This window comes from Salmo salar, chromosome 10 (genome assembly GCF_965601325.2).
Source record: "Salmo salar chromosome 10, fSalSal1, whole genome shotgun sequence".
In the NCBI taxonomy this organism is placed as follows: domain Eukaryota; kingdom Metazoa; phylum Chordata; class Actinopteri; order Salmoniformes; family Salmonidae; genus Salmo; species Salmo salar.
This window is the reverse complement of record NC_138300.1, coordinates 114,852,947-114,877,757: the sequence shown is the minus strand read 5'-3', so window position 1 is coordinate 114,877,757 and position 24,811 is coordinate 114,852,947. Positions and strand designations below refer to the sequence as shown.

The window sequence follows — 24,811 nt, the reverse complement described above, 5'->3', positions numbered from 1 at the left end:
TTTCACTGGTTTTCATTATTCAGCGGTACAGCTGTGTATTTTCACTGGTTTTCATTATTCAGAGGTACTGCTGTCTATTTTCACTGGTTTTCATTATTCAGAGGTACTGCTGTCTATTTTCACTGGTTTTCATTAAGTAGACCATAGGTGGGCTGTTGTGGTTGTTTTGACCATGTTGTTTTGCGGTGGCTAGATCCTAGACCACATGTCCATGATCGAGAACAGGAATGAGTCTGAGCTGGAGGCCCACCTGAGACGTGTGGTTAAACACTCTGGAAACTTCTCTGGCATGAAGTCTGACAGGGGCTCAGAGAAAGGACAGGTCTGTTCACTTAACCCCACCTCTAATTATTAGATTTATTGAACACCAAGTCAATATACTGAATTAAAAATAATTCAGTCAGCTTCCATAAAGCCTAATCTCTTCTTACTGCTTCCAGGATGACAGGATGTCGAAAGCTAAAGTGAGCGACATCCTCTCTGAGATCTTCAAGAAGATTGGTTCCAAGGAAAACACAAAAGAGGTGATGTATTTTCTTTATTTTTCCTGTTCATGTATCTTAGTTTTACTGTTTGCACACCTAACTCCCCCCCCCCCCCCCCTGCTCAGATCCTAATTGTAAAAGAGAATGCGTTCTCAATAACTGGTTAAATGAATTTCCAGTACCACTCCAGAACGGTTTTAAGTTGGCTGTGTGTGTTGTGGCTGGCTGGGTGTGTGTTGTGGCTGGCTGGCTGGCTGGCTGGGTGTGTGTTGTGGCTGGCTGGCTGGCTGGCTGGCTGGGTGTGTGTTGTGGCTGGCTGGCTGGCTGGCTGGCTGGGTGTGTGTTGTGGCTGGCTGGCTGGCTGGCTGGCTGGGTGTGTGTGTGGCTGGCTGGCTGGCTGGCTGGCTGGGTGTGTGTTGTGGCTGGCTGGCTGGCTGGCTGGGTGTGTGTTGTGGCTGGCTGGCTGGGTGGGTGTGTGTTGTGGCTGGCTGGGTGTGTGTGTGGCTGGCTGGCTGGCTGGCTGGCTGGGTGTGTGTTGTGGCTGGCTGGGTGTGTGTTGTGGCTGGCTGGCTGGCTGGCTGGGTGTGTGTTGTGGCTGGCTGGCTGGCTGGCTGGGTGTGTGTTGTGGCTGGCTGGCTGGCTGGCTGGGTGTGTGTTGTGGCTGGCTGGCTGGCTGGCTGGCTGGGTGTGTGTTGTGGCTGGCTGGGTGTGTGTTGTGGCTGGCTGGCTGGGTGGGTGTGTGTTGTGGCTGGCTGGCTGGGTGGGTGTGTGTTGTGGCTGGCTGGCTGGGTGGGTGTGTGTTGTGGCTGGCTGGCTGGGTGGGTGTGTGTTGTGGCTGGCTGGCTGGGTGGGTGTGTGTTGTGGCTGGCTGGCTGGGTGGGTGTGTGTTGTGGCTGGCTGGCTGGGTGGGTGTGTGTTGTGGCTGGCTGGCTGGGTGGGTGTGTGTGGGTGTTGTGGCTGGCTGGCTGGGTGTGTGTGTGTGTTGTGGCTGGCTGGCTGGCTGGCTGGGTGTGTGTGTTGTGGCTGGCTGGCTGGGTGTGGGTGTGTGTGTGTGTGTGTGTTGTGGCTGGCTGGCTGGCTGGCTGGGTGTGTGTGTGTTGTGGCTGGGTGTGTGTGGCTGGCTGGCTGGCTGGGTGTGTGTGTGTGTTGTGGCTGGCTGGCTGGGTGTGTGTTGTGGCTGGCTGGGTGTGTGTGTGTGTGTTGTGGCTGGCTGGGGGTGTGTGTGTGTTGTGGCTGGCTGGCTGGGTGGGTGTGTGTGTGTGTGTGTTGTGGCTGGCTGGCTGGCTGGCTGGCTGGGTGTGTGTGTGTTGTGGCTGGCTGGCTGGCTGGGTGTGTGTGTGTTGTGGCTGGCTGGCTGTGTGTGTGTGTGTGTGTGTGTGTGTGTGTGTGTGTGTGCTGTGGCTGGCTGGCTGGGTGTGTGTGTGTGTGTTGTGGCTGGGTGTGTGTGGCTGGCTGGCTGGCTGGGTGTGTGTGTGTTGTGGCTGGGTGTGTGTGGCTGGCTGGCTGGCTGGGTGTGTGTGTGTTGTGGCTGGCTGGGCGGGGGGCGTGTTGTGGCTGGCTGGGCGGGGGGCGTGTTGTGGCTGGCTGGGCGGGGGGCGTGTTGTGGCTGGCTGGGCGGGGGGCGTGTTGTGGCTGGCTGGGCGGGGGGCGTGTTGTGGCTGGCTGGGCGGGGGCGTGTTGTGGCTGGCTGGGCGGGGGCGTGTTGTGGCTGGCTGGGCGGGGGCGTGTTGTGTTGTGACTCTGTGTGTTGTGTTGTGACTCTGTGTTGTGACTCTGTGTGTTGTGTTCTCTCCAGGGTCTGACAGAGCTGTATGAGTATAAACAGAAGTACTCAGACGCTGACCTGGAGCCCTTCCTGAGGAACACGTCTCAGTTCTTCCAGAGTTATGTGGAGAGAGGCCTGCGCATGATTGAGTCTGAGAGAGAGGGCAAAGGCAGGATCCAGTCCTCTAGCACAGGTAATAACCCTGCAGGATTAAAAGGGAATTATTGGTCTTTACCTTTTTTGATACTTTATCCTCTCTGGGCTAGGCGGGACGAATTCGTCCCACCTACGCAACAGCCAGTCTAATCCAGTGGCGCGATTTTCAAATACCTTAAAAATCCTATTACTTCAATTTCTCAAACATATGACTATTTTACAGCTATTTAAAGACAAGACTCTCGTTAATCTAACCACACGGTCCGATTTCAAAAAGGCTTTACAACGAAAGCAAAACATTAGATTATGTCAGCAGAGTACCAAGCCAGAAATAATCAGACACCCATTTTTCAAGCTAGCATATAATGTCACAAAAACCCAGAAGACAGCTAAATGCAGCACTAACCTTTGATGATCTTCATCAGATGACACACCTAGGACATTATGTTATACAATACATGCATGTTTTGTTCAATCAAGTTCATATTTATATCAAAAACCAGCTTTTTACATTAGCATGTGACGTTCAGAACTAGCATACCCCCCGCAAACTTCCGGCGAATTCACTAACAATTTACTAAATTACTCACGATAAACGTTCACAAAAAGCATAACAATTATTTTAAGAATTATAGATACAGAACTCCTCTATGCACTCGATATGTCCGATTTCAAAATAGCTTTTTGGTGAACGCACATTTTGCAATATTCTAAGTACATAGCCCAGCCATCACGGGCTAGCTATTTAGACACCCGGCAAGTTTAGCACTCACCAATATCAGATTTACTATTACAAAAGTTTGATTACCTTTTGTTGTCTTCGTCAGAATGCACTCCCAGGACTGCTACTTCAATAACAAATGTTGGTTTGGTCCAAAATAATCCATCGTTATATCCGAATAGCGGCGTTTTGTTCGTGCGTCCCAGACACTATCCGAAATGGTAAATCAGGGTCGCACGCATGGCGCAATTCGTGACAAAAAAAATCTAAATATTCCATTACCGTACTTCGAAGCATGTCAACCGCTGTTTAAAATCCATTATTATGCCATTTTTCTCGTAAAAAAGCGATAATATTCCAACCGGGAATGTCCATTTAGCTAAACAGAGGAAAGAAAACAAAGCTTTCGGTCGACGCGGGCACGAGCCTGAGTCTCACAGTACTGTAACCAGCCACTACCCAAACGCGCTACTTTGTTTCAGCCAGAGCCTGCAAAGCCACGATTCAGCATTTTGCCGCCTTCTGAGAGCCTATGGCAGCCGTAGGAAGTGTCACGGGACAGCTAAGATCCTCAGTCTTCAATAAACAGAGACAAGAAGAACGACACCTTTTCAGACAGGCCACTTCCTGCATGAAATCTTCTCAGGTTTTTGCCTGCCATATGAGTTCTGTTATACTCACAGACACCATTCAAACAGTTTTAGAAACTTTAGAGTGTTTTCTATCCAAAGCCAATAATTATATGCATATTCTAGTTACTGGGCAGGAGTAGTAACCAGATTAAATCGGGTATGTTTTTTTTTATCCAGCCGTGTCAATACTGCCCCCTACCCTCAACAGGTTATCTGATATGACTAGTGTCTACCATGTCCAACCCACAGACTTTAGTCCCTACCCTTTACCTGAGCAGTAGGGAATGTAATCCTGTAACATTGGCTCCAGTGCTCTGGTATAAGGAGTGTTATTACTGTTGTGGTTTACTAGTAGCGAGCTACTGTATGTCAATTCATTGATATTATATGCATCTGCTGGACTGGTTAAAAAGCAGCTCAGTAGCTGTGAAGAGTTGAAGTGTGATGTTTCTCTCTCTGTTCCAGTGATTCCCCAACATGGCCTAGACTCTGGCTCAGTGCCTCTGAACGGAGAGGAGATGAAACCTGCAGTGTACTATGAGAGACTGAAGATACTGAGACAGAGACAGGGACTGGAGAACAACTCCAGGGTTAGTTTAATATTGATCACATTGATGCCACTTGGCTTAGCAATTTCACATTTAGATGTATATATTGATATTATGATGTAGATTTGTAATACTTGCTGTATTGATGAGTGTCCCCATTATATTATAGCTAGTGTCACACAATTTTAAACTGTATCACCTGTTCTCTCTTGACCTTTTTCTCTATATATTCTCTCCTCTTCCCTCCTCTCTGTCATAACAGCAGGCTCAGTTATTGCAGCAGGTGGAGGGGGACAGTGGACAGATGCGTCCCACCACGTCCCTGCTGTCCAAGCCCTCAGTGGCCTCCTCCACAGACATGCTCCAAAGCAAACTGTCTCAGCTCAAGGAGTCCCGTGAGTCCCACTTCCAGCAGGAGCAGTCCCACTCCCACAGCCCCACACGCTCCTCGTCCCCCGCCGCCAACCTCGACGACCTCAAGAAGAGGCTGGAGCGGATAAAGAGCAACCGCCAATGAGTGACCCCTAACCCCACCTCTATAACCAGTCTATCCAATGTGTTAGCCAGCCTCCACCCTGAAACCCAGCAAGCATTGGCTTTACCTGCCCCAAAACCCTGCTCTTATCCTGGCCTTATTTTTCAGGGCAATCCCCTCTTCTGTGTATAAATTAGAAAAAAAGAACCTGTCATTGTATAATATTCTATAAGTGGACTAGTTTTTGTTTAGTATCGTGGCACAATTGTTTGTATATACTCATGTGTGCTAACCACTCAATGCTTTTAAGTGTCAAGTTAGGGTTATAGTGTACAGTTTCCATGTGCAAAATGCTGTAATATGTGTAAGTTAACCTATCCTTTTTTAGGTTTTAGAATTCCTTGGTTAAACCATAACATGTCTCTTCTCTGAGCCTCCAGCAAGGTTGCAGTGTGTTCCATTTCAATTCATGAAGTAAACTGACATTCCCATTTTTAAAAGATTGTCATAGAGAAGTATTGCGGAAAATCAGAATTGGAATATCAGTTTACTTCTGAAATTGAAATGGAATTGACCCCAAACCTGTTTCCAGGCCTTGTTAGTTTATACCACTGTTTGCTGAACTTGCTAATGAGCTTTTTCATCTATGAAGTTAAGACTCATAAAACCTGAAGGATTCTGTTCTCAAAGTGAAGGAAGGAGCATGGCATGAAGGAATTAATGTTTTGTAAATAAAGTTTGCATTACTAAAATCTGCTTATTAAATCATTGATTTAATGATGCGCCCATCTTGCATACTGTAGCAGAATGTTGCTAATTCTGACTCATTGTTTTTGTATTTAATTCAAATGGAAGTAGTCTTAAATTGTTGCTCTTATGAGTGTTTAATCTGTAGTGAAAATGGCAATAAAGCAAGTTTGTTTTTGAACAAACTATGTTTTGCATTTTATTCTTGATCATGACACAGGTGCACCTTGTGCTGGAGACAAAGGGGCACTCTAAAATGTGCAGTTTTGTCACAACACAATGCCACAGATACCTCCAGTTTTGAGGGCGTGTGCAATTGGCATGCTGACTGCAGGCATGTCCTCCAGATAATTGAATGTTCATTTCTCTACCATAAGCCGCATTCAATGTCATTTTGGAGAATTTGGCAGTACGTACAACCGGCGACCACGCATAACCACGCCAGCCCAGGACCTCCACATCCAGCTTCTTCACCTGTGGGATCATCTAAACCACCCGGACAGCTGATGAAACTGAGGAGTATTTCTGTCTGTAATAAATCCTTTTGTGGGGAAAAACTCATTCTGGTTGGCTGGGCCTGGCTCCCCAGTGGGCAGCAGGTAGCCTAGTGGTTAAAGCTTCTAGTAACCAAAGGTAAATATGTAGTTCTGCCCCTGAACAAGGCAGTTAACCCACTGTTCCTAGGCCGTCATTGAAAATAATAATTTGTTCTTAACTGACTTGCCTAGTTAAATAACGGTAAAATAAAAAAAAACAGGCCCATACACAATCAGATTTCAACCGAAATATGGCTGAGACAAAGAAAATTCGAGGAGGGGGTACAAACATTGTCAGATTAATACTGCCATTGAGAAAATATAAAACGACTCTAAGCATGATATATTTCAAGGACAGTCTCGCAAAAAGAAGCATTCTTGCGTTTTTACTACCCGCTATTCGAAACGCTCTGAACAAACTAAGGGAATCGTTTACAAACATTGGCACATTCTAAGATCCGATGACCGTATCGGTAATGTGTTTTTGGACCCTCCCTTGGTCGTATTCTCACGGGGAAAGACATCTCAGAGATCAATTGGTAAACTCTGATTTACCACCCCAAAATACCCCGGCACAACGTCCATTTGCGCCTCTACCGGATGGAAACTACAAGTGCAGTTATTTATCTTCGTCCTTGTGGTAAAAAAAAACTCTACGTACCCAGTTATGGACCACTTTTTGGAAGTGAACCACTCGATCTGTCCCTACGTTATATCGGCATTGAACACGTCACCATCCCTAGGAGAGGGGTTGACATCGACAATTTATTGTTAAAACGAAAGGCTGCCTGGATCTTTAATTTAAAGAACCTTGCTCCCTTCGGTCTCAACGTAGACTTTGACCTGAAACCATTATTGTAATTTTGCAATTCATTGAAAATGTTTGTAGGTCTATGCAGCCAAATTGTATCTATGATCGTATGCTATTCATTTATGTTTTTTATGTGTTCTATTTATATCTGTAAATTAACCGATGATATCAACTGTAAATTAACCAATGATATCAACTGTAAATTAACCAATGATATCAAACCACGCCCGGCCATGATTACCGACAGCTGTTTGTGTTCTTTGACATTATATTAACTAGTGACCCGCAGTGTTCGTCATTATATGACGACAGTTTGTCTGTCGAAATGTTGGTTATGAGGTTATTGCATCTGAGCTCCTAGTGTGCGGCTCTCCTTTTCTTTTTCAAGTGTTCTACTCCGCTAGCCAGCACCTCGCCTAAACAGGCGTGCGTTTCTCTCGCCTCCCTGCAGTCATGTGAAATCCATAGATTAGGGTCTAATGAATTTATTTCAACTGACTGATTTCCTTATATGATCTGTAACTCAGTAAAATCATTGACATTGTTGCACGTTGCGTTTATATTTTTGTTCAGTATACACAATGTATATTAATAAAGGTATTTCAGGATGTCATCAGGTTTAGGCCAAGATTTAATCCGAACATGGTTTTTAATGCTGCTGCGCTAAACAGCTGACAATTTGCCTGTTAAAGGCTACTTCCCTGCCCTTTGCAGAGTTCACATTCATGGTAAACGCTTTGAATGTCGGCTCAAGTGTAAATGACCTTTTCAAAGGCAAAATGTCCCCTATACCGCAGCTGCACTATAGCATGGGTCGGATTGAATCCAAGTCTTAAAATTGTATTTTCAACATTTACAATAAAGGCAAATATACATATCGCAATTGTGTAGATAAATACAAAATCTGAGGTATTGCCTCAAATATCCATAAAGTACTGCAAAAGCACACTATTTTAAACAATCTAATAACTTAATTAATTTTCAATCCATACAATCTTCTAAAATTCGAGTACATCTCAAAGGCCAAAGGTTACCTGAAGATGTGGCATAAACATGCTGGAAAACATTTGTGATCAAATTGAAATTGACTGGCAGTATATTCAACTTCCCATCGATGTTTCTGTCTACAAATCTTTCACTAAGCACTCCATCTTTGGTTTTGTACATCCTAAGTTAATGTAAAAGAATGGAAAACACAGTAGATTCAACAGTACAGCCTCCAAGCATGCTTTGTGACTACATGCAAGGGAAGATGAGGGCTGTATTCAAACAAGTGCAAGCATACAATACATTTAGAAACACTCTCAGCAGCCAAAGACAAATAGAAGCATGACACACAAGGACGGCAACATTATGTGTAACGTGCCAAATTCTTGACAAAGGACAATGTTTTCTGATTCAGTTGTAGGCACATGCAACACAAATTATTTGACATACAAGTTACACGTTGCTTATACAAAAGGCAGTGTCATTTTAGAACAAGAGACGTTTGAGGTTGATGCATTCGTTGTAGCAGCAGTTTTTCTCTGTTGGGATGTGCTTATTAGTTCATTGAGTAGCTGACATGGAATGTTTACATATAACTATGCAACAGTACACGCAAACAGATAGGGGTGGCAATATATCTTTCATCCACATGTTTCCTGTTGCAGATTTCTTGACAATGACATGCATCACAACAAATCTCATTATTCAAATCTATTTAGTAACAGTGTTGAGAAGTGACCTGTTTTATGTGCTGGGAGGTACATGTCTATAACCATTCTCCTATTCAGTGGGCTCAGAATAGTTATTTTAACACATAAAATAAACAGCAATGTGGAAGACTGGAGATTAAGCACAGTAGGCACCAAATCAGCCCTGTTTACTGTAAAATCGATCATAGCTCTACTGTTGTATTAAAGGGATGGTCTTTGTCAGAAGACAACATGCATAATCTTGGACTTTGACTTTCAATTTCCCTTGGTGTAATCTATAGAAAAGTGTGCAAACGGTGAATAGAGCGAACAACAGATGACTACTGCAGAGTTGGTGAACTTTGTTACTGTCCAGGAATAGACATTAGCACTGGGTCTGGCCCAGTAGAAGGCCTTTAGGAGGGAGTTTGAGCCCCAGGGAGTTGGTTCCTAGCGGGTCGATCATGTTCTTGTAGCGTTCTCCTCTGTGCTTTATCAGGAAGGGGCCCCAGTCCGGCTGAGGGGAGCACACTAGCTTCAGACGCTGAAACATAGTTCAATTCATTACCATAACATGTCGTAATACCAGGGTACACAGCAGGACAACATTAGAACACTGCTGTATAAAAACCATTGTCCGTTGAGCCAGATGTTCTGGAACATGTGTAGCAACATAGCATCAGAAGAATATTCCAATTATTTTCACTCTTTTGTAGGATGATCTTACCAAGCATCTCAATTTCACTATCAAGCTACATTAGGCATTATTAGGCTACATTAAGCATTATTAGGCTACATTATTGGACCACTACATAACATGGAAGATGAGAGAGACAGTAAATGTCTTTAGTAGGGGGAGGGGGGAGCTACAGTAAATGTCTTTAGCAGAGAGAGGGGGAGCTACAGTAAATGTCTTTAGCAGAGGGAGGGGGAGCTACAGTAAATGTCTTTAGCAGGGAGAGGGGGAGCTACAGTAAATGTCTTTAACAGGGGGAGGGGAGCTACAGTAAATGTCTTTAACAGGGGGAGGGGAGCTACAGTAAATGTCTTTAGCGGGGGGAGGGGAGCTACAGTAAATGTCTTTAGCAGAGGGAGGGGGAGCTACAGTAAATGTCTTTAGCAGGGAGAGGGGGAGCTACAGTAAATGTCTTTAACAGGGGGAGGGGAGCTACAGTAAATGTCTTTAGCGGGGGGAGGGGAGCTACAGTAAATGTCTTTAGCAGGGGGAGGGGAGCTACAGTAAATGTCTTTAGCAGAGGGAGGGGGAGCTACAGTAAATGTCTTTAGTGGGGGGAGGGGAGCTACAGTAAATGTCTTTAGCAGGGGGAGGGGAGCTACAGTAAATGTCTTTAGCAGAGGGAGGGGAGCCACAGTAAATATCTTTAGTGGGGGGAGAGGGGAGCTACAGTAAATGTCTTTAGCAGAGGGAGGGGAGCTACAGTAAATGTCTTTAGTGGGGGGAGAGGGGAGCTACAGTAAATGTCTTTAGCAGGGGGAGGGGAGCTACAGTAAATGTCTTTAGTGGGGGGAGAGGGGAGCTACAGTAAATGTCTTTAGCAGGGGGAGGGGAGCTACAGTAAATGTCTTTAGTGGGGGGAGAGGGGAGCTACAGTAAATGTCTTTAGCAGAGGGAGGGGGAGCTACAGTAAATATCTTTAACAGAGGGAGGGGAGCTACAGTAAATGTCTTTAGCAGAGGGAGGGGGAGCTACAGTAAATGTCTTTAGCAGAGGGAGGGGGAGCTACAGTAAATGTCTTTAGTGGGGGGAGGGGAGCAACATGAAATGTCTTTAGTGGGGGGAGAGGGGAGCTACAGTAAATGTCTTTAGCAGAGGGAGGGGGAGCTACAGTAAATGTCTTTAGTGGGGGGAGGGGAGCTACAGTAAATGTCTTTAGCAGAGGGAGGGGAGCTACAGTAAATGACTTTAGCAGAGGGAGGGGAGCTACAGTAAATGTCTTTAGCAGAGGGAGGGGGAGCTACAGTAAATATCTTTAGTGGGGGAGGGGAGCTACAGTAAATGTCTTTAGCAGAGGGAGGGGAGCTACAGTAAATGTCTTTAGCAGGGGGAGGGGAGCTACAGTAAATGTCTTTAGCAGAGGGAGGGGAGCTACAGTAAATGTCTTTAGCAGGGGGAGGGGGAGCTACAGTAAATGTATTTAGCAGAGGGAGGGGGAGCTACAGTAAATGTCTTTAGTGGGGGGAGGGGAGCAACATGAAATGTCTTTAGCAGAGGGAGGGGGAGCTACAGTAAATGTCTTTAGCGGGGGGAGAGGGGAGCTACAGTAAATGTCTTTAGTGGGGGGAGGGGAGCTACAGTAAATGTCTTTAGCAGGGGGAGGGGAGCTACAGTAAATGTCTTTAGCAGAGGGAGGGGAACTACAGTAAATATCTTTAGCGGGGGGATAGCTACAGTAAATGTCTTTAGCAGGGGGGAGGGGAGCTACAGTAAATGTCTTTAGCAGGGGGAGGGGAGCTACAGTAAATGTCTTTAGTGGGGGGAGAGGGTAGCTACAGTAAATGTCTTTAGCAGGGGGAGGGGAGCTACAGTAAATGTCTTTAGCAGGGGGAGGGGAGCTACAGTAAATGTCTTTAGCGGGGGAGAGGTGAGCTACAGTAAATTACTTTAGCAGGGGGAGGGGAGCTACAGTAAATGTCTTTAGCAGGGGGAGGGGAGCTACAGTAAATGTCTTTAGCAGAGGGAGGGGGAGCTACAGTAAATGTCTTTAGCAGAGGGAGGGGGGAGCTACAGTAAATGTCTTTAGCAGAGGGAGGGGAGCTACAGTAAATGTCTTTAGCAGGGAGAGGGGAGCTACAGTAAATGTCTTTAGCAGAGGGAGGGGGAGCTACAGTAAATGTCTTTAGTGGGGGGAGGGGAGCTACAGTAAATGTCTTTAGCAGGGGGAGGGGAGCTACAGTAAATGTCTTTAGCAGAGGGAGGGGAGCTACAGTAAATATCTTTAGTGGGGGGAGAGGGGAGCTACAGTAAATGTCTTTAGCAGAGGGAGGGGAGCTACAGTAAATGTCTTTAGTGGGGGGAGAGGGGAGCTACAGTAAATGTCTTTAGCAGGGGGAGGGGAGCTACAGTAAATGTCTTTAGTGGGGGGAGAGGGGAGCTACAGTAAATGTCTTTAGCAGGGGGAGGGGGAGCTACAGTAAATGTCTTTAGTGGGGGGAGAGGGGAGCTACAGTAAATGTCTTTAGCAGAGGGAGGGGGAGCTACAGTAAATGCCTTTAGCAGAGGGAGGGGAGCTACAGTAAATGTCTTTAGCAGAGGGAGGGGAGCTACAGTAAATATCTTTAGTGGGGGGAGAGGGGAGCTACAGTAAATGTCTTTAGCAGGGGGAGGGGAGCTACAGTAAATGTCTTTAGTGGGGGGAGAGGGGAGCTACAGTAAATGTCTTTAGTGGAGGGAGGGGAGCTACAGTAAATGTCTTTAGCAGAGGGAGGGGAGCTACAGTAAATGACTTTAGCAGAGGGAGGGGAGCTACAGTAAATGTCTTTAGCAGAGGGAGGGGGAGCTACAGTAAATATCTTTAGTGGGGGAGGGGAGCTACAGTAAATGTCTTTAGCAGAGGGAGGGGAGCTACAGTAAATGTCTTTAGCAGGGGGAGGGGAGCTACAGTAAATGTCTTTAGCAGAGGGAGGGGAGCTACAGTAAATGTCTTTAGCAGGGGGAGGGGGAGCTACAGTAAATGTCTTTAGCAGAGGGAGGGGGAGCTACAGTAAATGTCTTTAGTGGGGGGAGGGGAGCAACATGAAATGTCTTTAGCAGAGGGAGGGGGAGCTACAGTAAATGTCTTTAGCGGGGGGAGAGGGGAGCTACAGTAAATGTCTTTAGTGGGGGGAGGGGAGCTACAGTAAATGTCTTTAGCAGGGGGAGGGGAGCTACAGTAAATGTCTTTAGCAGAGGGAGGGGAGCTACAGTAAATATCTTTAGCGGGGGGATAGCTACAGTAAATGTCTTTAGCAGGGGGAGAGGGGAGCTACAGTAAATGTCTTTAGCAGGGGGAGGGGAGCTACAGTAAATGTCTTTAGCAGGGGGAGGGGAGCTACAGTAAATGTCTTTAGTGGGGGGAGAGGGGAGCTACAGTAAATGTCTTTAGCAGGGGGAGGGGAGCTACAGTAAATGTCTTTAGTGGGGGGAGGGGAGCTACAGTAAATGTCTTTAGTGGGGGGAGAGGGGAGCTACAGTAAATGTCTTTAGCAGGGGGAGGGGAGCTACAGTAAATGTCTTTAGTGGGGGGAGAGGGGAGCTACAGTAAATGTCTTTAGCGGGGGGAGAGGTGAGCTACAGTAAATGACTTTAACAGGGGGAGGGGAGCTACAGTAAATATCTTTAGCAGGGGGAGGGGAGCTACAGTAAATGTCTTTAGCAGAGGGAGGGGGAGCTACAGTAAATATCTTTAGTGGGGGAGGGGAGCTACAGTAAATGTCTTTAGCAGAGGGAGGGGAGCTACAGTAAATGTCTTTAGCAGGGGGAGGGGAGCTACAGTAAATGTCTTTAGCAGAGAGAGGGGTACTACAGTAAATGTCTTTAGCAGGGGGAGGGGGAGCTACAGTAAATGTCTTTAGCAGAGGGAGGGGGAGCTACAGTAAATGTCTTTAGTGGGGGGAGGGGAGCAACATGAAATGTCTTTAGCAGAGGGAGGGGGAGCTACAGTAAATGTCTTTAGCGGGGGGAGAGGGGAGCTACAGTAAATGTCTTTAGTGGGGGGAGGGGAGCTACAGTAAATGTCTTTAGCAGGGGGAGGGGAGCTACAGTAAATGTCTTTAGCAGAGGGAGGGGAGCTACAGTAAATATCTTTAGCGGGGGGATAGCTACAGTAAATGTCTTTAGCAGAGGGAGGGGGAGCTACAGTAAATGTCTTTAGTGGGGGGAGGGGAGCTACAGTAAATGTCTTTAGCAGGGGGAGGGGAGCTACAGTAAATGTCTTTAGCAGAGGGAGGGGAGCTACAGTAAATATCTTTAGTGGGGGGAGAGGGGAGCTACAGTAAATGTCTTTAGCAGAGGGAGGGGAGCTACAGTAAATGTCTTTAGTGGGGGGAGAGGGGAGCTACAGTAAATGTCTTTAGCAGGGGGAGGGGAGCTACAGTAAATGTCTTTAGTGGGGGGAGAGGGGAGCTACAGTAAATGTCTTTAGCAGGGGGAGGGGGAGCTACAGTAAATGTCTTTAGTGGGGGGAGAGGGGAGCTACAGTAAATGTCTTTAGCAGAGGGAGGGGGAGCTACAGTAAATGCCTTTAGCAGAGGGAGGGGAGCTACAGTAAATGTCTTTAGCAGAGGGAGGGGAGCTACAGTAAATATCTTTAGTGGGGGGAGAGGGGAGCTACAGTAAATGTCTTTAGCAGGGGGAGGGGAGCTACAGTAAATGTCTTTAGTGGGGGGAGAGGGGAGCTACAGTAAATGTCTTTAGTGGAGGGAGGGGAGCTACAGTAAATGTCTTTAGCAGAGGGAGGGGAGCTACAGTAAATGACTTTAGCAGAGGGAGGGGAGCTACAGTAAATGTCTTTAGCAGAGGGAGGGGGAGCTACAGTAAATATCTTTAGTGGGGGAGGGGAGCTACAGTAAATGTCTTTAGCAGAGGGAGGGGAGCTACAGTAAATGTCTTTAGCAGGGGGAGGGGAGCTACAGTAAATGTCTTTAGCAGAGGGAGGGGAGCTACAGTAAATGTCTTTAGCAGGGGGAGGGGGAGCTACAGTAAATGTCTTTAGCAGAGGGAGGGGGAGCTACAGTAAATGTCTTTAGTGGGGGGAGGGGAGCAACATGAAATGTCTTTAGCAGAGGGAGGGGGAGCTACAGTAAATGTCTTTAGCGGGGGGAGAGGGGAGCTACAGTAAATGTCTTTAGTGGGGGGAGGGGAGCTACAGTAAATGTCTTTAGCAGGGGGAGGGGAGCTACAGTAAATGTCTTTAGCAGAGGGAGGGGAGCTACAGTAAATATCTTTAGCGGGGGGATAGCTACAGTAAATGTCTTTAGCAGGGGGAGAGGGGAGCTACAGTAAATGTCTTTAGCAGGGGGAGGGGAGCTACAGTAAATGTCTTTAGCAGGGGGAGGGGAGCTACAGTAAATGTCTTTAGTGGGGGGAGAGGGGAGCTACAGTAAATGTCTTTAGCAGGGGGAGGGGAGCTACAGTAAATGTCTTTAGTGGGGGGAGGGGAGCTACAGTAAATGTCTTTAGTGGGGGGAGAGGGGAGCTACAGTAAATGTCTTTAGCAGGGGGAGGGGAGCTACAGTAAATGTCTTTAGTGGGGGGAGAGGGGAGCTACAGTAAATGTCTTTAGCGGGGGGAGAGGTGAGCTACAGTAAATGACTTTAACAGGGGGATGGGAGCTACAGTAAATATCTTTAGCAGGGGGAGGGGAGCTACAGTAAATGTCTTTAGCAGAGGGAGGGGGAGCTACAGTAAATATCTTTAGTGGGGGAGGGGAGCTACAGTAAATGTCTTTAGCAGAGGGAGGGGAGCTACAGTAAATGTCTTTAGCAGGGGGAGGGGAGCTACAGTAAATGTCTTTAGCAGAGGGAGGGGTAGCTACAGTAAATGTCTTTAGCAGGGGGAGGGGGAGCTACAGTAAATGTCTTTAGCAGAGGGAGGGGGAGCTACAGTAAATGTCTTTAGTGGGGGGAGGGGAGCAACATGAAATGTCTTTAGCAGAGGGAGGGGGAGCTACAGTAAATGTCTTTAGCGGGGGGAGAGGGGAGCTACAGTAAATGTCTTTAGTGGGGGGAGGGGAGCTACAGTAAATGTCTTTAGCAGGGGGAGGGGAGCTACAGTAAATGTCTTTAGTGGGGGGAGAGGGGAGCTACAGTAAATGTCTTTAGCAGGGGGAGGGGAGCTACAGTAAATGTCTTTAGTGGGGGAGGGTAGCTACAGTAAATGTCTTTAGCAGGGGGAGGGGAGCTACAGTAAATGTCTTTAGTGGGGGGAGGGGAGCTACAGTAAATGTCTTTAGTGGGGGGAGAGGGGAGCTACAGTAAATGTCTTTAGCAGGGGGAGGGGAGCTACAGTAAATGTCTTTAGTGGGGGGAGAGGGGAGCTACAGTAAATGTCTTTAGCGGGGGAGAGGTGAGCTACAGTAAATGACTTTAACAGGGGGAGGGGAGCTACAGTAAATATCTTTAGCAGGGGGAGGGGAGCTACAGTAAATGTCTTTAGCAGGGGGAGGGGAGCTACAGTAAATATCTTTAGTGGGGGAGGGGAGCTACAGTAAATGTCTTTAGCAGGGGGAGGGGAGCTACAGTAAATGTCTTTAGCAGGGGGAGGGGAGCTACAGTAAATGTCTTTAGTGGGAGGAAAGCTAAAGTAAATGTCTTTAGCAGGGGGAGGGGAGCTACAGTAAATGTCTTTAGTGGGGGGAGAGGGGAGCTACAGTAAATGTCTTTAGCGGGGGAGAGGTGAGCTACAGTAAATGACTTTAACAGGGGGAGGGGAGCTACAGTAAATATCTTTAGCAGGGGGAGGGGAGCTACAGTAAATGTCTTTAGCAGGGGGAGGGGAGCTACAGTAAATGTCTTTAACAGGGGGAGGGGAGCTACAGTAAATATCTTTAGTGGGGGGAGGGGAGCTACAGTAAATGTCTTTAGCAGGGGGAGGGGAGCTACAGTAAATGTCTTTAGTGGGGGGAGGGGAGCTACAGTAAATGTCTTTAGTGGGGGGATAGCTACTGTAAATCATCTCATACCTGGATGAAGCTGCCGGGGGCCAGGTGCATCTTGATGCCAAACATGATGGGGATCCAGATAACAGAACACACCACCATGAGCCAGCCCATCACCATGGACCAGGTGGGGTAGGTGTAGGTCTCATAGGTCATCACCTTCCAGTGGTACAGACTCAGACCCAGGATAAACTGTAGTGCAGGCAGAAGACAGGGACAACCAAGACATTAAAGGCTACTGAGCATTAGGTGAACTATAGAAATATAATTATTAGAAGGGATAAAGCCCCTGCATTTGGCTAGAACAGGGTGCACGTTTTTGGTCCTGGGGCCCACCCTGGGTGCACGTTTTGTTTTTTACCCTAGCACTACACAGATGATTCAATAATCAAAGCTTGATGATGAGTTGGTTATTTGAATCAGCTGTGTAGTGCTAGGGCAAAAAACAAAATGTTCACCCAGGGTGGGCCCCAGAACCGAGTTTGGGAAACCCTGGACTAGAACACTCATGCAAACACTCAATATGACTGACATGGTATAGTGATGCACAATGTCCATGTAATTAGATTTTTATGCAGTTAACACCGTTTCTTATGCTGAAAGCAACATGTTCTATATAAAATCACACAGTGCAACATGGGAATATAGAATATATTTCATCTTGGCCTGGGGATGGTAGCACCTACTGTGAGAATGGAGGGGGTCACAAAGGCCCAGCAGACCCTCCAGAACATGTTTGGCTGGAACCCGATCATCATTTCAATGTCTTCACAGAACCTCTTCAGACCTAGAACACAACAACCAGTTAGTTTGAGTCCTTTCACGCACAGTACCAAGGTTGATAATGTTACTCAACCACAATTAGTAAAGCATATCTTGAAAACATTTACAGGATGGCCTATGCCAAATAAGGTCTTTGTCGAATAAGGTATCTTTCGAATACGGTCTGAAAAAACTGTACAAACACTGGACCAATGCCTGTCAAGGCTATACATGACTCACCATAAATGTATGAAACTCCCACAAGTTCAAAGATGGCGATGATGATCAGAGAGTATGAGGCTGCATATGTGTCCACCAGCTGAAGCATATACATCCCATTCTGCCAGGATGGGATACAAGACCCATCAGAGCACTGAAAACGTAGCAGTCCTCTATACAGCCTCACTGACTCTCAATGTCATTCTATTAGTTTGACTGTGTATCCTTAGTGTTTGAGACGTGCCACTCAGACACCTAAACTGTATAATACATTTGCGGTATTGACAAAATGACTAGGGCCGGGATCTAGTTGTTGCAGAGCAGCGCACTACACAGCGCCTTCTCAAGGCATTCGCCATTTATGGTAAACACTACAGATGCATGTTGAGGATCAGATTAGGCCTTACCTCTGTGATCATGGGGTACCCCAGGATGTAGAAAGAGGTGCAGCACCCCAGGGTGAAGAGGGCCTTGTACTTCCTCAGATATCTGGGGAACTCATCTGACACAGACGTCACTATGGTCTCAATGGTGGCAAACTGAGACAGGGACAGTAGATACTTAGTTAATACAATAGATTCCGTCGAGCAACAGAAAGCAAAATGACAATCTTGGTACTACACACACTTACAATGAACCACTAAGACCTTGCGGAGGTCTTATCAACCACTAAGACCTTGCGGAGGTCTTATCAACCACTAAGACCTTGTGGAGGTCTTATCAACCACTAAGACCTTGTGGAGGTCTTATCAACCGCTAAGACCTTGCGGAAGTCTTATCAACCACTAAGACCTTGTGGAGGTCTTATCAACCACTAAGACCTTGTGGAGGTCTTATGAATCATTAGGGCGGCGCACAATTGGCCCAGCATCGTCTGGGTTAGGGGAGGGTTTGGTCAGGGTAGGCCATCATTTTAAAATAAAAATGAGTTCTTAACTGACTTGCCTAGTTAAATAAAGATAAAATAAAAATAAAAGACCACCAAGTAATTAAATACAAACACTTACATCCACACAAAACAGAAAGCAGAACAATAGTTACCATGGTATCCAATCCCAGGGTGAGTAGCATGAGGAAGAAGATGATGGCCCAGAAAGGAGAGAGAGGAAGTCTGGTGAGGGCCTCTGGATACACTACGAAGGCTATGCCAGGACCTGCAGAATCACAACAAGACAATAGAACTGTCTGGTTACACTAATGTTAGTTCAATAAGTTATTTTAATAGAATAGAATAACGGTTTTCTTTACCCCCATCAGCCACCTGTTCGATGGGCACTTTCAGCTCATGAGCCATAAACCCGATGACAGAGAAGATGACAAACCCTGCAAAGATGCTGGTGGCACTGTTGGTGCAGGTCACAATGATGGTGTCCCTAAAAGATCAAAGACAGTCTGAAACTGTCTGAAAGAAGTTGTTGCATCTACAGTATAGTTTGCCTGTAGGGCATGTTTCCTGGACCCGACTAGTCCTGGAGTGAGAAGCATACTCAATAGAGAATCTGTGTCTGGGAAAACGTCCCATAAGGTTTAACCCTGATCACCTGTAGCAGTTGTTATGGAACTTGTTGTAGGAGGACAGCGTGATAAGTCCACCCCAGGCTGCTGACAAGGAGAAGAAGATCTGGGTTGCAGCATCCTTCCACACCTTGGCATCGTAGAGTTTCTCCCACCTGGGAGTGATGAAGTAGAGGATGCCATCTCCAGCTCCAGGTAGAGTAACTCCTCTGACCAGCAGAATCACCAGCACCACGTAGGGAAACGTAGCCGTGAAATACACCACCTATAGAATAGAACAGAATCCAAAGAATCCAATCCAATCCAATAAAATAGAATAGAAAAACTTTAATAATCCTTTAATCCTATTGTCAATCAGTGCAGCAACGTAGACACAAAGACAGCAATCCAAAAACAGACACCAATAACCACAACATATCTCTCTTAAGAAAAGCCTCAAAAGGATCATTTAAGTATGTTGGCTGGAAAGTGACAATGATTACCTTCCCAGATGATTTGATTCCTTTAGCCAGTGAGGCGTAGACAATAACCCAGGCCAAGAGAAGACAGAGGGCCAGAGGCCAGCGGATTTCCCCTGGGTATTCTATTCCTTTGGAGATGTTCAGTACATTATATCTGCATGGAGAGAGGGAGTGGGAGACATCAGGCTACAACGCTATGTCTTCAAATCAATAAGATATTATTTTCACTGAAAGATCTAACTTCAGTCACACACACACACACACACACACACACACACACACACACACACACACACACACACACACACACACACACACACACACACACACACACACACACACACACACACACACACACACACACACACACACACACACACACACACACACACACACACACACACACCACCTATATTTTTTATTTTATTACATAGCCTAACATAATAAACAATACTTACTTAAAATACTCTTCACTTGGACTGACATAGGTTTTGTTGATCTCAGATGTGATGTTAGTGAGTTTGCTCAGATTCCCAATGACATCAGCAGACAAACATAGTGTAGTATTCCTTATAGAGGTGGCGTTCCCATCGCGCAAAATGCATGAATCTGACAGGAGAACAAAAGCGAAGAAAGTGGGTGGTAGCATGCAGGGGCGGAAATCCCGGGGGGGACGGGGGGGACATGACCCCCCCATCCTGGGAAAAATATGATTTGTCCCCCCCAACATATCACTGAAACATAACTATGTCATTTAAATAATATTAATAATACACAATGAAAGCAATTGTGCTGATTATAGACACTTAATAGCGCGTTTTTAAGTTTCAAAAGATTGCGACCCCCCCCCACCCTTAGCCTCACAATGGTTTGATCCACTGCCAGTTCCTTAGTTGGCAAGGTAACAGAGGGGTCGTGTCTACTGTCTGAAAGGCACTCAATGAACGTAACTGACGTGAGGTTAATCCAGTCAATCGCGCACACACACTAGCTGAATATGCAGAGCTAGCGCGCAAATATTAACTATTAAGCTAGCTAGTACCTATTCCATTTATGTGGCCTCGTCAAAGATGGAATCTTTGCTATCGTCAATTTATTCCAAGATCAGCACGCAGATGATGTAAGTTAGTGCTTCAAAGTCCCTGTGATAAGGTTAGCGATAAACTGAAGTCCAAACTGAACAGAACTACACTCTCTTCTACCATTGTCTTAAATATATTTAATGGTCTCGTTGCAAAAGCTAAATTGTCGCAAGGGAACTTTTATTTATTTATTTTATTTCATCTTTATTTAACCCGGGTAGCAAAGATTATAGCAAACACCACTGAAACGGAATTGGTGCTCGCTAGCTTTGCAAATTCAGCAATTGTTGGAAGCCAGCCAATATGAAACAAACTATTAAAATTACAAAAGGTTGCAGCATATGTTGTGTAAATGGTGAACTCATACAGCTGTCAACTCTTGTCATTTTAATCCGTTTCACATTTGCTAGCTACCTTTTAGATCGAAGCCCAAATAGAATGATAAAAGATAAGATGATAGAAGCCCATCTCCTACTGTAAATAACCTACACACTGCGTGTGTGTGTAGCCAGCCAGGTAGAAAAATGGCAGAAAAATAAAAGACGGACATCAGAGTATTTTTCAGTACACCAAAACGCAAAGTAAGAACCCTAGTAGCCTAATATCTCAAAGACTAGTTGATAAAATGTTCATAAGAAAGAAATGAAATTCTAATGGAAATGTTTCACAATGATGTCATTAGGCAGAGCAGGCAACAGATGGCACACACAGCAGAGTTGGGGACAGATATGCAGGGACAGACTGGCAGAGACAGGGAGTCTCAGGTAAGTTTGTTGAGTCTTTGTTTGGCAACATTATGAAAGGTTCTCAATTTTTTTTAACTTGTAAAATAGGAACATAATTGGAAAATGGCATGGATACACCCAGACTCTGCTTAAACTGGTGACTGAACTAAGATTTGTTAAAGGCAATGGTATTGCTGTTGTGATTAGTTGTGTAGTTTTGGGTACCGGTAGTTAGGAGAACGGCAAAAACACTATTTATTTGGTTCCTCAATATACATTTACCATATTACAATGTAGGCTATGTGTTACAGCACTACTTTTGGTGTCCCCCTCAGGAATTGCTCTTGAGAAAATGTCATGTAATTGTCCCCTCCAAAGTTGATATCAGATTTTCGCCCCTGGTAGCATGTGTGAGTAGTTAAGTTCTGTGGTGGCTAAAATTGAGGTGGTATGAATAAATCCACTATGCAGCGCAAGAAGAACAGATGGACGCTAGAGGGCGTCACAGTAGCCTGCCCTCCTGCAAGAATTGTGTCTAGTAAGCGTTTGTACAGTACCTGACATTAATGCTTTGCCATAGTATTCGATTGTGCCCTATTTATATGACTTACAATCCAAATACAATGTATTTTGATTTTATATCCCTGAATAAATGAAATACACAGTATTTTCCCACAATAAACATTTCTAACAACAATTAATCCTTGCATTCCAAATTGGAAGGTGTTCTGCCTTCTGAATACTTACCAAGAAGAAGCATGTCTTTGTCCTTGCAATCTTGAGTGTTCCATTTATTCTTACAGTTCGCCCAGGGGAGTGAGCCCTTCAACGAAGCGAACAGGTAGTACAATGTCCAGCACATTACTATGTTATAGTATATGGCTATCAAGACTGATATTATCAACATGGCAATCCCGCAACCTAAAATAACGAATGAGACGAAATATAGAAATTACTCTTTTGCACCTGAAATGTATAGGTTATAATAAAAAATAAAAAATAGACTATACTTACGTACTGTTCAAGTATGATCGCTGTTGTTTGGCTTACCTTGAAGAGCAGGGATTGCTTTCCATACGGACACGGGTCCTTGGCTTGCAAACTGCCCCAAGGACACCTCCAATAAGAATATGGGGATTCCAGCAAGGCCCAACATGATTAGATAAGGAATCAAGAAAGCACCTACAGGAAGAAAGTGGAAACGGAGTTGAATGTCAGGCAGCTCAATCCGATTACAGTTTTGCATGAAACAGGCTGAATGGTGAAATTATTGGACAAGAAATATGTAATTTCACAACATATAAATGTAAATTGTAGATGAATCACAATTATTATTCGTTTTATTTAATAATATAAACTGCATTAGTATCAATATTAAACGAATCACACAATTATTATTGTAATTATTATTCTTGTATGTAAATTGTTAATTTATTATTATTTAATTTATTAAAATAGGCTATTGAAATAATAGTCAAACGCTAAAACGAATAAAGTCTCCAAAAGAAATAAACAGATAGGGATTTAATTATTTTTATATATTCCGTTTTCTTTGCTGCGATAAGCAGATGCAGTTGATGATGAAGTATGCAAACGAATAAAATTGTTTTGCAACATAAATGTGTCCTTTACCTCCTCCATTTTTGAAGGCTAGGTATGGGAATCTCCAGACATTCCCCAAACCAACAGCATATCCAACCATAGAGAGAATGAAGTCCATTTTTTTGGACCAGTTTCCCCTCGCTTTATTCTCATCTCCTCCTTCATCATCATCATCCTGAAGGAAACAATTAACGTTTAACGGTTATTTAAAAACACAAATATAAATGATTGATGTCGAAAAGTGTTTAATTATCACCGATCAATGTAATCTATTCCTGCACATTTCACCGTTTTTGTATTTATAAATGTAGGACTATTCATTCTAATGATTCTGTTTCGATTAGGCTACAATCATGATGCTTTCCATCACTTCCACACGAAGGGCGCTATTTGGTTTGATATGTCCCCAGGGAATAGAACAATGGAGAGGGCCTGCAGCGCTACAAATTACTCCGCAACACCCTGCTCTGCGGTAAGTAATGCATTGGGAAAGAACACCAGCAAAATGCTCTCAGGAAAGTGAAATTCGTTTAGGCAGCACACCAGTTTACACTTGTCAGATGAAATCAGCCACTGGCTATGTTCTGGGCATGCTTTTTAGTCGCGTCATGCCTGAGTAATAAAATAACGGACTCTTACCCCGTCCCCGGTCACTGTGCCAGGTAGAACCGAAATGTTTCCATCTGTCCCCAGTATCACAGTGGTGGGACTAATCGCCGTCCCCGTGCCATTTTGCTCTACTGGGCTCGTTGTAACACTTTGATTGGGACAGGAAGCTGTGCCATGACAGTGTATCGTAAAATGATCCACAGAGGCACATTCGGCTCCATCAATGTCGGTATTATGCGTTGCAGGTGCGTCGGTTTTAAACGTTCCATTTCTTGTGTTAGGCCTATCCACCGGTTGAGAAAAAGTTTGTTCCTCGGTTTTTGAGGGATGCTGCCAGTTTGAAGAGGGTAGATCTGGGACATTCTCTTGTTTGTTTATTGCTACTCCTACCGCTCCATTATCTGATTGTGGTAACGACTCCTGAGTGGAAGGATCAGATACCTGGCGGTTGTTCATCTCTTCAGACCAATCCTACAAAAGGTGAAATTAAGATTCGTTAGAATATAGGCATATACATATAACTGTACAAAATAAATGGTAAAATAGACTGGAAAATCAAGTGGCTTAATTGGTGGCTATTCACATATTGGATAACATATATACAGTTAGGCCTAGTGCATGTGTTTATTATTTAAATACTATTATTGCATATTTGTGGCAATTCCTTGGTGGGGCATTGGTCGACTCTGGATTGGTTATGTATTCATTATTGCAGAGATTCTTTAATTTTACGGCTCATTTGCGCTCGGTCATTCCGTGCAGCAGCAGCGGCCCCTCTCTCTGATTGAACAGGCAATAGACAAGCTGTTGAGCCCCCTCTCCCCAGTCCCTGCCCAGCAGGCATTCTCCACGGAAGTAAAACATAAACACACCAAACAGATCAAATGATTACCCGCGTAGAACCAATAATCGTTATTGTTTTAAAATTGAGATACATAAAGCTACTTTGCCAAAGTAAAAACACACAAACACAGGCACGTATGCTATAAAAATGACTAAGCTAATGACAATAGAAGAGAATCTTGCAAAAAATAAAAAAGATGCTAGAATAAGATTAGCCAAATAAAATGACAGATTAAACTGAACAGAAGAAGTCGAGTAAGGAATGTTTCGCTGCCTGGAGTAGAGGGAATGAGCAATAAACAGACGCATCATAGTTTCAGCACAATGCATTTCAGCACAATGGACGGTGACAGTGGTTCGACTACTGTACAGTCTACAGTAGTCCACTGTGTTGACTGAATAAGTGCCACTTGTGATTTTTCATAAATGTTAGTCTAAAATAACTGTAAGTAGCCACAATCATTATTTAGGCTAGGAATTGAGGATCAATGAACGCATCTCACCATGTTTGTAGTAAATTCCAGGACAGCCGGAAGCTGAGAAGAGAAGTCAGGACTGCAGCGAGATTGAAAGAAACTGCAAACGCAAAGCTCTGTCGGTGGGAGTTTCTTTAGCCTACGTCAGAGTATTGCAAGGTGCCCTTCGAGGAACGTTTTACTGCTAATATATATTCAATGCATCTTCAGTTGGAGATTCACAATTCTTCCAGGAACAACTATGCATGCCTACTGCAGTGTGCACGCTTTGTCACTCGTCGTTCGCTGCCAGCTCTGGTGTTTGGCTGGA

At 45.1% G+C, this 24,811-nt stretch overlaps 2 protein-coding genes across 4 annotated transcripts in view; one reads left to right on the top strand and one right to left on the bottom strand.

Annotated features, from left to right (window-relative positions):
• The window catches only part of LOC106561606 (cytoskeleton-associated protein 5-A), a 43,053-nt gene extending 37,339 nt beyond the window's left edge, over window positions 1–5,714 (top strand). For all 3 annotated transcript variants that reach the window (XM_045688456.2, XM_014125724.3, XM_014125723.3), the window contains 5 exons: window positions 194–322; window positions 441–524; window positions 2,281–2,443; window positions 4,225–4,349; window positions 4,570–5,714. In XM_045688456.2, the coding sequence (XP_045544412.2) occupies window positions 194–322; window positions 441–524; window positions 2,281–2,443; window positions 4,225–4,349; window positions 4,570–4,824 (756 nt within the window). In that variant the 3' untranslated portion in view covers window positions 4,825–5,714. The remainder of the gene's footprint in view (window positions 1–193; window positions 323–440; window positions 525–2,280; window positions 2,444–4,224; window positions 4,350–4,569) is intronic.
• Window positions 5,715–7,408: 1,694 nt separating this feature from the next.
• Window positions 7,409–24,748, bottom strand: LOC106561605 (sodium- and chloride-dependent glycine transporter 2). The gene is made up of 15 exons (XM_014125722.3): window positions 24,529–24,748; window positions 23,213–23,653; window positions 22,604–22,748; window positions 22,022–22,153; window positions 21,719–21,892; window positions 19,623–19,773; window positions 19,186–19,318; window positions 18,730–18,968; window positions 18,437–18,561; window positions 18,230–18,342; window positions 17,596–17,727; window positions 17,210–17,309; window positions 16,894–16,994; window positions 16,232–16,399; window positions 7,409–9,096 (listed from the first exon to the last, which is right to left on the bottom strand). Exons 1-15 carry the CDS (start codon window positions 24,529–24,531, stop codon window positions 8,938–8,940), a joined length of 2,316 nt encoding a protein of 771 aa, XP_013981197.1. The 5' UTR covers window positions 24,532–24,748; the 3' UTR covers window positions 7,409–8,937.
• Between the last annotated feature and the right edge of the window lie 63 nt (window positions 24,749–24,811).